The 16,925-nt window shown below is 45.0% G+C and overlaps 1 protein-coding gene across 3 annotated transcripts in view; it reads left to right on the top strand.

Annotated features, from left to right (window-relative positions):
* Jbug (filamin-type immunoglobulin domains fbug) overlaps nt 1-16,925 on the top strand; it is a 35,359-nt gene that overhangs the window by 883 nt on the left and 17,551 nt on the right. For all 3 annotated transcript variants that reach the window (XR_013258227.1, XM_077414620.1, XM_077414637.1), the window contains exons 2-14: nt 3,056-3,435; nt 6,992-7,116; nt 7,539-7,669; nt 8,052-8,265; nt 8,349-8,466; nt 9,051-9,238; nt 9,426-9,581; nt 9,873-10,014; nt 10,088-10,293; nt 10,694-12,209; nt 12,290-12,425; nt 12,692-12,771; nt 12,848-13,015. Coding sequence is in view for 2 of the 3 variants with exons in the window: in XM_077414620.1 (XP_077270746.1) it covers nt 3,066-3,435; nt 6,992-7,116; nt 7,539-7,669; nt 8,052-8,265; nt 8,349-8,466; nt 9,051-9,238; nt 9,426-9,581; nt 9,873-10,014; nt 10,088-10,293; nt 10,694-12,209; nt 12,290-12,425; nt 12,692-12,771; nt 12,848-13,015 (3,550 nt within the window). In the remaining variant the exon portion in view is untranslated. The remainder of the gene's footprint in view (nt 1-3,055; nt 3,436-6,991; nt 7,117-7,538; nt 7,670-8,051; nt 8,266-8,348; nt 8,467-9,050; nt 9,239-9,425; nt 9,582-9,872; nt 10,015-10,087; nt 10,294-10,693; nt 12,210-12,289; nt 12,426-12,691; nt 12,772-12,847; nt 13,016-16,925) is intronic.

Raw genomic sequence — 16,925 nt, 5'->3', positions numbered from 1 at the left:
AAGCTTATCTCTATTAAGCGTATATAATCAAGAATCCATGATACGAAAGATATGTGAACTTGGCAACTCATAAAACAAGTATTCCTAAATCATCAAGAATCTATGGACTTGGAGTCGATGATCAATTACGATTTCAAAGATCTATAAAATCTAGGATAGAATCAAGAATATTGCATAAGAAAAGTCTGAAAATGTCGATCTCTATAAAAAAAATTACTACTTTGCAATCATAATTCTAGAATCTTACGCACATGACAAATTTTCAGTAATTCGTGGAATTTATCGAAAAAATCTATCGATCAAATGCTTAAGATATTGGAAATTTAAAAATACGAAACAAAAGAATCACATAAATTCACGGCTCGCGATCCACATCGAAAATCTATGTTAATATTCTTATCTTTAACTTACTCTTCTTTAATATTCGTTCTTGAGCGAAGCAAGATCCCGATAAATTGAGTTTCACTGGTACTGCACGCAGTCTCTTCGATTTCGATCGGTCGGTTGCATAACCGTCTTAGCGTGCGAAACGCCTGACAACGATCTTCTGTCGAGCTAATGAATGGAACGTTTAGAACGCCTAGATCGATTGATCTACGCCAATTTTTCAGCGCGGCGTTCTCTCGAGCGACATGAATGACGGGCGAGATACGCTCGTGAGTGCGTGCAGCGTGCGTGCGTGCGTGCGTGGTGAATAAAAGAATTTGAGAGTGCGGTGAAAGTCGTTGCACATCGGGGTGTATATCGCTTAGTGAATTTGATTCACGAGTGTCGTTCACGTGCGGATGCGATCCTTGTTTGATTTCGCCTGACACGTTCTAATAAACGAGGCGAAGCGAGATCATTTTCGCTTTGTGTGTCCCGCGCGATATCGTATATACGGATACATTTAAAAAGCATGACGACGATTCTCTTCAACAAACTCAATTCTCTCACGACGCTCTTTGTTACGTCTCAATTACTTACGCCTCCCTTTTCAATCACGGTTATCGAGTCACGCGATCTTCGGACGAACGATTCGCTGCACTTCGCGGGCTGTTATGCAACACGCAAAAACGTCGGCGGGGGGGGGGGGTTAATTAACGCCTGGACTTTTAGCGGCTTATTTGCGCCGTCAATTGCCCCCGCGAAATCGAGAAGAGCCGCTGTTAATCATTCGCGACGCTCGCACGCCGAAGTCTGCGCTGGCCACCGTAGATTTTTACGCACTTACGCAAGCGTCACCGGTCAGACGAGCTTTTGAGACAATAACAATGATGTCATGCCGCGATGAAACAGCTCGCCGCTGTGGTGCACGGATTACGCATAAACAGAAAATATACACGACGCGCGCATATATATATATGGAAGTTTTCATATTCGCGAGCACTCCGGGATATTATCGAGGCAATTTCACATTTTTTATGGCGAAATTCTCACGACTCTTTCAAGAGGTTGCAAGCGAAATCAGAAATGTTAAGAACTGCATAAAATTCAAAACATATAAGGTCTTTTATCAATAATGCCGGCGTGGGAATTTTTTTAGATTTTTTTCAAAGGTTATTTTTAGAGAACATTTTTTATTGATAATTGATATGCATCATCGATTCTCCCATTAGAACCCATTAAAAAATCTTGTGCTTTCATTATTATAAATGTTGTCAAAAAATAATCGGTGAAAAGATCTAAAAAAAAAAAAAAATTCACATGCCGACATTATTTATAAAAGTGCTTATGTTTTAAATTCTATGCAGTTCTGAACATATTTCTGATTCTCCTTGCAATAACTTCCTTATCGCGGTTAAGCGTTGAGACATCGCCTGACTCGAACGACGCCGGAAACACGGATTAGCCTCAGAAACGAAACCCGGCTCCTCGATAGCATCTAGACTCGAATCGCGTTGCGTTTCTTGCGGCAAAAGTAGACTGCTGCAACCTAAATTTTAACGTTAATAAAATAAAAACCTTTTCACCATTATATCCGATGCACGAGCATTATAGAGCGCCGAGCGAGCCGTTCCAAAAAGCCGTCGCAATTAGCGGATTTCCCGACAATATGCCTTGGCGTTTCGCCGATTTTCTTATAACATCTGCAGCGCAAGTGGGCCATCGCGCGACTCCGAAATGCATTGCTAAACATTTTCTTATCATTCAGTTCACGCAGCGCCCCGCGGCATCTCGCGTGCCGGCATCTCGTCGTAATTGGCGAATTCCGTTTCAACGCTTTCTTACGCCGTTTCTCCGTTTGACCCGCGATTCAAGCGACTCGCGCCACCGAATTAGCGCGAATAAGATTAAAAAGGTGAAGAAACCGCGGCGAGAGCGGCGGGTTTTCGTCGAGGGTAGACACGCGGAATGAAATAGATTACGCGTGGACAGGTAAGTATATTCGCGACGAAATGCCGGCTCGCAGGTGTATGCACCGGCACTTTCACCGTGCGAAATTCTCTTCTGGATCTTCCTCGTTGCGCCGCACAACGCACGACCGTCGCCGGTTTTTCCGTCGTCGCGGTTAAATCGTGTTCCTCGCAATGGGGCGACCTCAAAGGTCACAGGCCGCTCAATGCGAAACACGCTCGAGCATTTCGCACGAGCAATTAAACATTTCGCAATTTATTGCTCGTTACTTCGGTACGTGCCACGGTTTTGCTCGCGCGGCGCTCGCGTAATCGAAACGATTAATTATAACCTGTAGCGATAAATAAACGCGAGGTATATTCGTAAACGTTTTGCGCAATCATAATCAACGTATTCTCTCCCTCGAGACAACTTTATTTTGTCTTGTCTCGAGATTAAAACGCCGAGATATTAAATATTAAAGAATTTCAAACTTAATGAAGAATCTGTCGATAAAATTGAGACAGTCCGCGTATAGACGCGTCTCATTACACGCATATAAATAATTGTAAAAATGCCTCCATAAATAACTTTCTTTCTCGGATAACCCGATTAAGTTTTTAATCGAAGAGGAAAGCGATCGAAGCAAGGCGTAGAGTTATCGAATTTTATCCGATCGGCAAGCGGTGTACGAGTTATTCGACAGGTACATAAGTATATAAGATCAATCACGTGACAGGAACCCGAGAATGCAATCGACCGAGCAGCTGCGACCGGAGCAGCTGGTGGGCCTGGTGGCCCGGTCGGCCGAGGGTACGGCCGCCAAGGGGATGCCGATCAAGGGCCACGAGGACCTCTGGGTGGAGATTCAGGCCAACACCTTTCGGAACTGGGTGAACGAGCACCTGAAGCACGCCGGCGACGTGGGCGGCGGCCCCGTGCTGGACCTCGCCGAGGACTTCCGGGACGGTACGCGTCTTTGCGCCCTGGTCGAGGTGCTGACGAAACGCCGGCTGCCGCGATGGAACCCGCGACCGGCGAACCAGCACCACCACCTGGAGAACGTGTCCACGGCGCTGCAGGCTATCGAGGCCGACGGCGTCAAGCTCGTCAATATCGGTAAGAAAAAACACATACAATTGATTTCTATCGGAAATATTGTAGAATCGTGTGTTGGAATGCAAAGCGAGCGCGGTGAACCGCGACTTGAAACAAAAAGTCGTATAATTGTATCATTAGCGACGGAATTTTTTTCAACATTGAGCATATGTATAAAAAAATATATAGAACGCTTTTAGCACATCGCGATTATAGGAAGATCAGCTAATGTATTGGATGTGTACATTTTCAATAGGCTTCATGGTGAAATTTATTATAATCTATAATTTGCATTGAATAATTGGATTTAAACAATGTCGGCCTATATTTTCGCTTGCTGCCTGATGTTCTATCGTATTTCGTTACTGTGAGGTCCGTTTTCGAGATTACGGGGAACGTGCCGCCGCGCCGCGCCGCTCGAACCATCGCATTTTTCCGATCCGCTATATATAGGTATAGGCAAAATACCGTGTTTTATACAGATTGACGAGAAGGGTACCCTATAATGCGAGGCGAAGGCCGTCTGTCCACGGTCGCGCGAAACCGTCAAGGCGTTGCACGCGCTCAGCGTCCAATTACGCTCCGTAATTGGAACGACGTTATGACTTGCGTCTACCATGTATCCTGAAATAATCAGTTCGTCGTAATTCGCACAAAAATGCGTAGGAATCGATTTAGGCTTCCACCAGTTTGGCCAGACTGTTCTACCGCTTTTTAATTACTTCATATATGGATGTAAATGCTCGCGAAAGAGAATTAGGACGGTCGTGTTTTTTAAGTTTTTTCTACAACGCACGTTTCTCACAGCAGCGTTACGCTCGACGATTATTTTATCGTGCCGAGGGCAATATCAATAAAGCTGATTGGGTTTTTTTATTGATAAAGTAGGTTTCAGGAGAGAGGAAGACAGATATATATATATATATATATTTTTTTTCATCCTAAGCCACTCAGTCAGTGATATTTCTGCGTGATATTTAAATGACCATGTTTTGCATATTCTTTGATCATGATACCTGAGTACGAACGATTGTATGTTTTCCTATTCTCTCTATTTAATCTCTTTTAAGATTAAAAAATATCGATATACGCTTTTGGTCGTTGCATCTCGCAACTTGTTGAGCGCTAACAGTGGAAGATATATTTTTTCACGCTAAACCATGTTGATCCAAGATTGACATTTAAATAAGAATTTTAAATGATACTTGTTCGATTATAAGTATAATCTTTCCACTTCTTGTCTTCTCCTAATCCGCTTAATCTTTTTTGGTTAATATCGATACGATATGTGCTGTGTCTCGCAACTCGCAACTCGTTCGCCAACGGGAGATATAATAAGCCACGTGGGTGAAGCCCCCGTGTTCGTTAACTCTCTCCCGTCGCGGCGTGCCGAGGTGCGGGAAAGAGGCGCGCGTGCACGCGTGAGACGCGTTATTAATAATGATATGCAATCAAAGTACGAGGGAGCCGCCACGACGCATTCTACAGGTAATGAGCAATCGCTGGAAATGCGCGTCTTCCTCCTCTCGCCGAGAGAGAGAGAGAGAGTGCCTCCCCGATCCTTTCCGTACGCACTAACCATGTACGATCTTTTCTCGTCCGTACGTAATACTTTTGAAAAATAACTCCCTTAAAATATCGTTCGCTCCTGATTGCGCACGTACGAGCAAATTGCCGCGGCGGCGATCGCGCCGAACGTAGACAGGTACCAGATACGTAATCTCGCTGCGATGCTCTCTCAGTTTAATCCGACTCTTCCTCGAATTCTCTTCTCCGCGATTTTTTCTATTCTCGCGATTCCCTCGAATTAATCTCTGCTTTCTCGGATCTTCTTTTCGAGCTGCTCACGTCGAGGTACACGCCTTGGAACGTAATACTATTCGGCATATAGCGCTTGATCAAAGTCATTGCGGATTAATTGCATTTTTATTTCCGACAATAAAAGTTTCGCCGACTTTTACTTCGTGGGATCGAACGCAGAATGCGAAAACGCGAGCTGAAAGGACGATTTTCCCACTCGGAAGTATCGGCGGCGATCCGGACCATTACCTGCCACGCGCCACGGCGGGTAATACGTTTTCCTCGGATCACAGTGTATATACTTAACAATAATAAAAGCGCGCAGCGCCGGCCGGTCTGCCGATGAGTCAGCGCACAACGACGGGAGACGTAATCGTTTCGAATATGCGGGTCATCGTTGAGCATGAAGCTGTCTTTCAGCGATCCCCGGAGGTCTGCATTTCTGCAGCGGTGCTTTTAATCTCGCGCGTGACTCCGCGAAACGCGACACCGTCGCGTCGCAGCGAAAGTTTAATCCTCAATCGTTCGTTGCGATGAGATCTTTTTTTCCCCCCCAACGAGCCGACGAAGGTGTGATCGCGATGAGAACTTCTCGTTAAATTTAATATTCTTTCGAAAATTCGAGCCGAGAATTCGGACGCTGGCGTGTTCACCGGCGCGTCGCAAACTGCATCATGCCGTTTGCAGATGTTCTCTTATTTCGCGTCACACCTTCGCAAATCGGAGCTTCGAGGTCGTTGCCTTTCCTGCATCGCGCCGCCGCCGGTGCCTACGAGGCCGCGAAAAAACCGCGGTCGCGCGACCGTCGTCATCGTCGTTGTCGTGCGTGCATTGCACGGCTATATTACTTACCGCGCGATTCAGTTCGCGATGGTGTGCAGGCGATAACCGTCTCACGAGACAAGATGAGAGCACACGTTTATCTCGCGCTTAGAAGCGAAAGATGACCGAACTGGAATGACACATAATGAACGCGAGCGCGCCTCTGATCTTATCTTAATTATTGCGCATTTGCGTTGTTTCCATCGTGTAACGTCATCGTCGGGGATCTAAAAATTCCTGTGATAAGGGACAAAGATGTGTGAATAAAAGCGAATTAAAAGATCTCTCTTTGAAATCGAGGTTTAAATTATTCAAGTTAAATTATCGAAGATAAATTTAGGCGTTAGTTATTTAGGAGTGAATAAATATTTATACAATTCGCGCAAGATGAATATCGTATTTCACAGGTCTATGAAGTTAAAAATCCGCAATGATAAAGATCTTCTGAAGAGTCAGTGGAATCTATGAAAAATCTCTTGTTGAGATTGTTAAAACTTAAAACGTACGTATATAGGTTCCACGTATGGTTACGTCAGCGTTTGATATACGTACTACATCAATCAATGTAAATTGTAATCACAGAGAATTAAATCCTCGAACTTGTTCTCCAAAGTCGTCGTAAATCTTTCTTCCGCAATCACGACTGCGGAATGATGCCGCGTGAACATCACGCACACGTGCTTTCTCCACAAGTCCTTCTCTCTCTCTTTCTCTCCCTAGCGCTTTGCTTCTCTCTTTCGCGGTTCCCCGAATTAAATCGCTTCTCCGTGCGTGCCGGAGAACAGACCGTTCTTTCCAGATACAGGCGAAGAAATAAGAAATTCAGGCCGACGATAAATCAAATTGATTTTCTTCCACTTGACGGTTTACCGCTCCGGCATTGTGCGCTCGGCGCACGGCGTAAAACTCCGCCAAACAAAAGCCGCTAAAAGTTCCGATTTTCCCGGGTTTCCAGGTAACGTGGACATCGTGAACGGCAATCTGAAGCTGATCCTGGGCCTGATATGGTCGCTCATCGTGCGGTATCAAATAGGCAAGTCCAAGTTCCCGCCGAGGAAACTCATGCTCGCATGGCTCAAGGTCAGTACGCGATATAATTGCATCGAGCGCGACCTCGGCTCGCATCGCGCGCGCGGCCATAAACCAAACGCAGAAGCTATGTAGTTGCTTTACCACGGGCCCGATCCTTTCCGACGACGGGTCCACGCATGTATCGCGTTACGCGAGAACGTGTGTTTCCGTTACGAAAGAGTTCAGAGCTTCACACCGATTGCATATGTTACGCGCTCGCGTATATTCGCGCGCGTTATTAATATTTACATAATATACATATACGTGCGTATGCACACGCGTTGTGATTTATACGCGCGCGTTTGACCCTCGGATACCTCGCGTATCGCGGTCGTCGTATTTAATTGCTCGCTAATAACCGTGGATAGAAATATATGTATATATAGTGCGTATATGACACTCGTAATTTCCAAGAGCGACTCCGTTTTCAGGCTGTCCTGCCGGAATGCAGGGTCAATAATTTCACGACCGACTGGAACTCCGGCGTGTATCTGAGCGCGCTTTTGGATTACTGCAAGCCCGGCCTGTTCACCCATTGGCGCCAGCTCGATCCGAATGATAGGTAAACTAAATGAAATAAAATCATCGCTGAAGGATATAAAAAAAAAAAAATCAAAATTATGCCTCAATTAATACAGTTGACAGTCAAAAAGTTATTCGACGTTGAAGGAAAAAGAGAGATTTTGAAAAATAAAGTAAATTCTCAAATTTAATATTAAATTTTTACTAGGAAATTGTTGTAGTATTTATGACTGAAAGAATATGCAATTATTTTGGAATAGCTTGTTCATATCAAAATAATGCAATATCGCACATTGGTTCTTGTTAGTGATTTTGGTTCTTGAATTTGTGGGAAGAAAACTGGTGGTCGCCATGAAAATATAATATCATTTTGCGCAATCTTATATCGTGTATTATTATTTGAATATTGATTTAATTTGCAGTGTTTACAACTGTCGCAAAGCAATGGAGATCTCGAAGCGGGAATTCGATATCCCCATGGTGCTGGAGCCGGACTACCTGGCGTCGCCGTACCTGGACGAGCTCTCGGGGATGACCTACTTGTCGTACTTTATGAAGGAAGGCTCGCCGGGCTTCCACGCAACGCTACGATGGGTCAATTCGCAATTATCACACACCTCAATACGGAACTTCACGGTGGGTGGAGACGAGGCGTCCCGGTAACAGTACCTCGGTATAATAATATCTCACAGTGATATTCAATTATCCTGCTTTCACAGACGGACTGGAACGACGGTCGAGCACTTTGCGGTATCGTCAGAAATCTGGGTGGCTCGGCGCCACCCTACGAAAAACTCGACACCGACCCCTCCGCGTGGGAGCATAATTTGCAAATGGGTAAGAACTCCACAAGTTGGTTCTCCACAGCGTTTCGCTTATATTAAATAAGAATAATATAAATGTTTCATAAATTTATCACTTTTACAAAAACCGTATATCTGTACCTCAGAAGTAAAGAATCGTATCTCCAGTTTTTGTCAAAATGTATTTTTTCCAATAGGAAAAATACTAAGAGCTTAAATTGTATAATGATAAAGAGTCTCTATGTCTATTATTACATTTTAGTTCCTAAGATATAATGTTTAGAAAAAGTCGTATTAGAAATTTCATAGAAATGATAAACTTTGAACCCTCTTTTCTCTAAATTTTATAATAACAAAGATAAGATTCTTTACTTCTCTAAGGTACAGATATATGTATTTTTTACATTGTTCGATTATACCAGAAAATATATATTTATCGGTAATATATTATAACTTATAATATATTAGTATTATATATATATATAACTTGATATGTAGATTGTCTGTGGTATAAAGTTAAACAGATTTTATACTGTAAGAATAAACTCTTAAGAAAGAATAACAGTCCTTTGACAAAATTTACCTACAATGAATCAAATGACTCGTGTTCTCTGTAAGGCATTGACGGCGGCAAAAAGCTGGGCGTGGAGCCTATCCTGAAGGCAAAGGACATGGCAGACCAGAATGTAGAGCATTTAGGTGTAATGGCATACGCGGCGTACTTTCAGTGGGTGAAGCCTCGCCCTCAAGCGAGTCAACAGATTGCCGTGCACGTCGACAGCACATCCGCCCGAGTGCAACAGCCGGTTGGTTAAATCATTGTTTGTTGATTACTCCGCTTGCTAATCGGCGTTGACGAATTTTCACCGTCGCGTCGCAGTTTCTTCCTCGGTCCTTACTCGAGAAATCCTTGCTCGCTCAGCGGAGTTGTACTTACATCTTGAAGCTTCAGTTACTTTGGTGGTAAATAAATCGTATGCAATCTGGTCGCAGGCACATTTCAAGCTGGAGATGCTCACCAAAGATGTAAACGCGAGGGAGGTACGCGGCGAGATCATCAGTCCTAGCGGACGCGTGGAGTGCAGGCTCACGTGGAACGGAGTTCATGGCAAAGGTACCTTCGTACCTACAGAAGTGGGCATGCACAAGGTTCGTTAAAAGAATAATGTAATTATAAAATATTGTACATTTCAAAACAGAAGATCCTTGTTTGATTATACAATTTTAAGACACTTGGGCCCTTGATTTTTGGATCCGCGGTTCTTTAAAATCTTAATTACTTAGTCCATGAGTTTTTTTCTCGCGCTTAAAGAAAGTTTCCTTAGGAAGTTTCAAACAAATATATGAAAGTTAAATACTATTTGCTTTCAATTTTCTTTATAAAGCGAAAATTAAACTAGCTATTTTCTATGTTTCTCAACTTCGTTTCTTGTATTTCAGCTGATGGTATACAACGATGGCGAGCTGGTGAACGGGTGTCCTTATTACTTCAGGGTTTTGCCGTCCCTAACGAAAATCAAATCCCCGGGCATGGATCCTTGCGCCATAGGATCTATCGTCGAGGTTCTAGTCAACAGTTACGGTACGTGTTTTTGGCGAAACGAAAGAATCTGTTTTCGACGAACAAAGTCAGAATATTGGAATTCTGCGTTCAGGAACTAGTCATGACGGTATCGACGTGACCGCGTGGTCTCCGACCGGAAGATCGCTGCCGTGTCCCGTCAAGGAAAACGACGGCGTACATACGGCGACCTTTCAACCCGACGAGACGGGAGAGTGGAGTATCGCGATAACGCACAAGGGAAATCACATACAAGGCGGTCCCTTTACTTGCTTCGTGTTTGATCCTAATGGAATCAAGGTGAGATTATCACGCATTTGTTATTAGCATTTTGTAAGTAGAGACGCGTTTTTTACCTACATCCGCCAATTTGTATATCTGGGACGCAATATTCAATCGTGTAATCCATTCTTTATTAATAATTCATAAGCAGAACCAGTTTACATGTTGCCATCGTTATTTGTGATAGTTATATTTCTCATATCAAAAAATGTGGTTGGAATTTGTAAAGTAGAAATTAACTGCGTGAAAATTTTACGTGGAAATTTTCTTCAATACAGCGAATGTACTTCAAATGTATAAAATCGCAATTTATATTTCTTCTTTAAAACACATAATAACTTCCCATTTTTATTATATAATCATTAGAATAATTTGAAAATAAATTAACAAGTTTCTATATTAAATGATTTAATCATAGCTCTTGGACACCGACGGTGCCATGCCCGGACAACCTTTCTCCTTCATCGTTGATGCACGGGGAACTGGCGGACTGGGCGACGTTATCATCGACATCGTCCACGACAAGCAATCGGTGCCCTACAGGATAGAGGATTTCGGCCACATGCAGTATCGGGTGTCCTTCGTGCCTGGCAACGACGGCAAGTACCGAGTGTACGTGTACTTCAACGGCTCGGACGTTCGTGGTTCGCCATTCTCCATACGCGTGGGAACGCAGAAGGGCTCCCGCAGGTCGAAGGAGTCCACATCCAGCCTAGAGCGGTCCAAAGTGTCGTCCCTGGAACGACGAATGAACGGGCTAAACGTGTCCGCGACGGAACGAAACAGCCCGACCCAGAAGATGTACACCTCGACCGCGTACAAGTCCATCAGTCCGACGCAGCGCGGTTACTCACCTATTCATCAGACGAGCCCGACCTACAAAATGTCCAGCAACTACGTCACCGAGAACTCCACGACTTATCACGGTACTAACTCGCTGAATCGCACTCGCTCGCCGAATCATATCAATCACAGCCCCGTGCAGAGGAACGTGCAGAGCCCGTCGGTGCTGAAGGAGACGAAGGAGATTTACAGCAGCAGTGCGTACAACCATCGGTCGAGATCGCCGAATCTACAGAGTCCCAGCTTCATCAAAGAGTCCAAGGATATTTATTCGTCTAGCACGCTCAATAGATCGCGATCGCCGAACCTAAGCCCGACCGCTCACCTTATCAAAGAGTCCAGGGACATCTACAACTCGGGATCCCTGAAGAGATCGCGCTCGCCGACTCGCAGTCCGATGACATATCGTAGCGCGACGCAGAGTCCCGTGAATCGCAGTTTCAGCCCGAGGACAGGCGACAAGGACGCGTCGTTCAACAGACGCGGATCTACGGAGAACGGCGTCGTCGACACCAGCAGCAACGTGCGGGTGTCCTCGATGGTGGGTGGCACCTCGAGGCGCGATTCTTGGGACGCGATCGCCAAGACGAAGTCGTTACTGTCGTACGGCAGTCTCGAGTCCCTCGCCAATCTGACGAGCAACTCGCCGACCGCGGAGAACCGCGGCGGCAGCAGCCCAAACGACAACTTTCTGAACAACAATTACAAGAGCGCGCAGAGCTACTCCGCCAAGAACGTGTCGTCGCACTCCGCGACGACGAGCTACTCGTCCGTACAGAAATCATCCCCGAGCCCCGACTACGGCGCGGGTCCGAGGTACGACGGTCAGACGGCCACTACTCGCACGCACGGCATCCTGAAGAACAAGAACAACAACTACTACGGGAAGATCGCGGACGCGACGGACGGCACCGCGACTCACGACAAGTACCTGAACAACGGCGGTGCCGTCTACGTGTCCGCGTCGTCCGGCAAGAGCGGCACGACCGTCGCCACCGGAAGCGCCCTGGAAACATTGCCGGTGCACCGGCCGACTACTTTCAGCGTCAACACCGGCGTGGATCCCAATAAGGTGTCCGTCACCGTTACCGGTAAATCCCGTTGCGACTTTCGACGTTAACGCTGCGTGTCGCGAATGCACGATAAAGTTTGGTCTTACCTCCCCGCGCAGGTCCCAACGGCAAGACCGTGCCGATACAGAAATCGAAGCTGCGTGGCTTGACGTACACCATCGCCGCCGAGGAGGTCGGCGAACACGTCATACAAATTCTGGTGAACGGCCAGCACATCAAGGGATCGCCCTTCAGGTTCGTTGAACGGCGAAGAAGATACTCGTTATCTCTCGAAGCAAAATCTAGTTAGGCGTTGTTTTTGGACAATACTAATTACTTTTCACATTTATTATGTGGCCGAGAAGAAACTATAATTCTATTTAAAGCCGAAAAAAACATAAAATTGAACTCGGATGAATTCGGGGAAGACCCTCGTACTTTATTATATAAATGTTCATCGGAATTAAAAAATAGAAATTTAAGTAAATTATCTACAAGCGAATTGTTTATATAAATTTTAGATCGCAGGCGTATAACGCTCGAGCTATACAGGTTGGGAAGATCCCGAACGGAGTGGTGAACCAGCCGGTAGAATTTGAAAGTACGTATCCGAACTGTCGAAGTCGCGAAACCGCGTAAGTTCGTTTCCGATAATAAAAGACGGTTTTGTTCGTCAGTTGACGGATCGAGAGCCGGCTCGGGAAACTTGGAGATCCTCGTAAACGGAGGCCATGTCACGAGTTTCGTGAGAGCGCTAGGTAGTCAACGTTTCTTGGCATCGTTTGTGCCACACGAAGCGGTTACACATCTGGTCGAAATGACGTTCAACGGGGAAGTCATCCCTGGTAAGTCACTTCGTAACCGAATCTCGAAGCCTCTTAACAAAATTCACAAACGTTTATCTTAAAAAATTGATATAAATAATATTACTTATCTTACTTATCAGTGAGATGTTTATATATAGTTATTATTTCCTTGAGTTTTCAAAACTCAAATACTGTATTAAATTAGCGCCTATTAGAAACGAGAGTTTTTTAAAGAGGCTTTGGAGAAAAGTTATTAGTATTAAAATACTTCTACATTAAAATACTTTTATATTAAAACATAAAATCATTTAGATTAAATATATGGCGTGATCCCGGACTTCGAACACTAATGCGAAAATAAGTCTTTTCAACAGTTAGAGCCGTTAAGAATATTTATCCCGTTTCGTTCGCACAATATTCCGCTGTCTCGTGTTCGGTATTTCGCGATCGCTACCTTCGCCGCGAATATAATATCTTAATTTTCACGGTGCGGTTTTCAGCGTGCCTTTCTTTTGTCAAATTCCGACGCGGCGGCCTCGGCGCTTCATCTCCGCTAGAATAAATTCCTACTGCGTATGTACATACTTACGCACGAACGCTCGCACGCACGTGTGCAGTGTGCATGCGCTGCACGTGCACGTGCACGCCGGGCACATGTATCCCCTGGAATGCGCGTGATAGTCTTTGCCGTTAAGGAAGCTGGAATGCATACCCAACGTTGAAATGTTGTTTAAAAGTACGGGTTGCGCAAACGATGATTTAAACCGCGGAGCGGTTCATCGAAAGCTGATATATGCGTATACGCAAATTAGAGAATTAAGACATAATCGATTTCTCACTCGCGCGAATTAAATTAGCATTTCGTAAGGTGATTCACTTTATGAAAATTTTTACACGCAAAAGATATTTCGGAATTTTCAAATTTAACATATCTCGCGGTTTAACAAACTCTAAATGTAAATAAATATGCTAGAATTTCCCACGTTACATGTTTTTACTATCTAATATTTTTAATAGTAGTTCATAAGAATTCTATTACAAAACACAGAGCTCGTATTTTTTGCAAAAATATGTATTTACAGTTACACAATAATTTTCCTTGTGTGATACATGGCGTTGAAAAATATTTTTCGGCAGAAGTGATTCATTTATTTTCCACAGTCTTTTGCATACGTGATATCTGTCGACCCTCAATTATTCTCTTGACTTTACAATATTACGTATATATAAAGCAGCATTATCAAGCAGTATTACATTATTTGACTTACATTTTTATTTAATATTGATACACACAATATATCGCAATTTCTCTCGATCTCGTATTTATGAAAGAAACGAGGAACGTGTGTGTGTGCAGCGCATATTAAGTTTACATGTAAGCTCACATATTCAGGGAAGTGTGTTACGTGCATTCGCTAAATAGCACACCGTTGGCGTTGGCACAAATCCACCTTGAGTTCCGTCATGCTTCGCCACATCAACTATATAAGTAATTCTCTTCTCTCACGCCCGCGAGCGCAATCTTATCGTATATAGAAATCATTCACTGTTCACCGTGGAACGTTATTTTTTTCTTACTACTTTTAGCACGATCTCGGCACATGGTAAAACTATCCCCGGCTCGATTTCCTCGATGGCTATCGCCCGAACGGAGAAAAGTGTTGTAACAGCGACTTCCGGTATTTCCCTCCCTCGTGCGTTCCCTCTTTCCTGGCTTCACGCTCCGCGCAAACTTTTAAAGACGCGGCCTCTGCAATCTGCAAACGACGGTTTGCAAAATCTCCGCGTTATCTTGCTCAATGTGCGCGCGCGCGCGCGCGCTGAAGCAACGTTACAGCTCGTAATCGCGAAACTGGTCCTCCCCGCGACACGAGAAACCTCCTCGCGAAGTTATTCCCAGCTTCGCGAAGAAGCTTCAACGCTGGAGGTCGGGGCTACGAGAATCAAGTCGAAAGTTCTCTCGGAGTCCCAATTTAAATCTCTCCACAAGGGAGCGGATTTTCTTTTCTCCCGCCGCCCGGCCCGTGAAGTTTCTCGGCGCGCCGACGAATATAATTACCGCGCTCTTCCATAATACCTAAGTGCCGTTTCTCGCCACTTATCGTCGAGGACGGAGAAACGTGCGCGCGCGCGCGCGCGCGCGCGCGTTGCGATCGAGGATCGAGTTCATCCGCGTCCCAGGCATATGCGAGATTGCGAGGCAAGCGTGTCTCTAAGTCAGCGGGTCATCGGGCAGGTCGTTGACTTGCGATTTCACGCATTCACGTGACGTCCCACTGACCCATATCCGACGTCATCGTACCCCGCGGCTTCCCGAACGATTTTTTTTTCTTCCGCCGCTATCTCGCCGCGGCGCCGTCACAATGCGCGCGAGCGGCGAGGCCATGTGACGAGCTCGTTCGTCTCTCGCTTAAAGTACTTAACGCTTTAAGTATCGCACGCGTTCGTAGTAAAAGTCACACAGAAACGCATCCGGCGATCGTAAGAGCGTAAAAAGAAACATTCCGCGCGCGATGTATACTCGATTTTCCGTCTGTCCGATAGAAGTTTCACCTGAATCGCTTATTGTTAGATACCGCGAGTACTGAGAAGTTGTTGGGTATACCGTCCGATTTTTATAATGCAATACTGGTTATACATTTGGCGTATTTACGCATTTATTAATTTATTCATCAAAGTTAACCCTTAAATGCACAAATTTGCATATACAATATACAAAGCGACTTTTCGATGCTCTCGCGCTTTTATAAAGTTCAAATTGAAAACGCGCGGCTTTGCATATCCGTAAATGGTCTTTTGTGGTCCTTCTGGTCCTTCTTTCTCTTCTGGATGAGAAGGTCCTTCTACCGGTTCTCCCTCCCTCTTGAACGGGGTCCAAATTAGTAAAAATACTTTTTTGAGATTCCTTAAGCATTATTTATTTTTAAAATACTTCGAATTCTACGAAAAATTGCGCATTTATAAGAGTCAAAAGCATCGGAGAGAAGAAACGCTCTCGGAAAGTGAAATTCTTGCCCGCAGACGAACTCGAGGATATATAGTTCCGCTATTGCACGTGCACGAATAATATTAATTAGATGCCATGTGCAGTGCGCGGTCTGATGTGATCACGCATAATTCAGTAGCAATGCACTTGGCAGCCATTATCTAGCTACCCTTTCTTTTGCGTGTATCGCACTACCGACGACAGAAAAATAACGCAAATACTTTTTCGTCGCAATTTTTCCAATTAATTTCAAATAAATTAAAATAAAAAAGGAAGTTTTTTATTTCTTTCTGTCACACGCGATTGTGTGTTGAAAGTCGTGTGCACACGTGTGGACACGCGGAGATCGCTACGGAGTATCGAATATCGGGTACTATTGCGTAATCGGAGCCCGCGTGCCCGCGTGCATTCCTCCGCGCGCGCGCCGCGCGATCGATATTTCCCTTAGATCCGCTGTATGGAAATCGCGCTATGGAATACCGCGCGTACGATATCGTAGGTGTGGCTGCGTCAGGCTATCAACTGTGTCGGCGTGCAGACGTATTTGGTTACGAATGAGGATACGCACAGACTGGCACAGACGTATACCACCTACGTGCACGCGAACACAATTCAGCACGTGGTCGTACCTTGCGACACCGCACCGTCTCGCCGCGATTCCCATATTGACCCTACGAGTTCCCAATTCCGTTTCTATACAGAACTATAAGATTACGGTTGACGACACTCGGACCATTTTCGCGCAGGAAGTTCGCAATTTACGGAAGTTAGATTATGTGGAACTCAAGAGGGGAAGAAGAGGGGAAATAGAAGAGGAGTGAAACCGTAATTTTACGGAGAGAAATTAGATAACGCAGAGGTGAATTACAGCCAACGGGGAATTACTCATTGGGAAAACCGCCTCGCGGCCGTTACCTCGCCGCGGCCGCGCCGTTTGCGTTCCGCGCGGGTCTTATTCGGTTC

This window comes from Temnothorax americanus, unplaced genomic scaffold, assembly GCF_048541705.1.
Source record: "Temnothorax americanus isolate GAGA-0224 unplaced genomic scaffold, ASM4854170v1 Scaffold10, whole genome shotgun sequence".
Lineage (NCBI taxonomy): Eukaryota > Metazoa > Arthropoda > Insecta > Hymenoptera > Formicidae > Temnothorax > Temnothorax americanus.
This window is presented reverse-complemented; position numbering and strand designations above follow the sequence as displayed.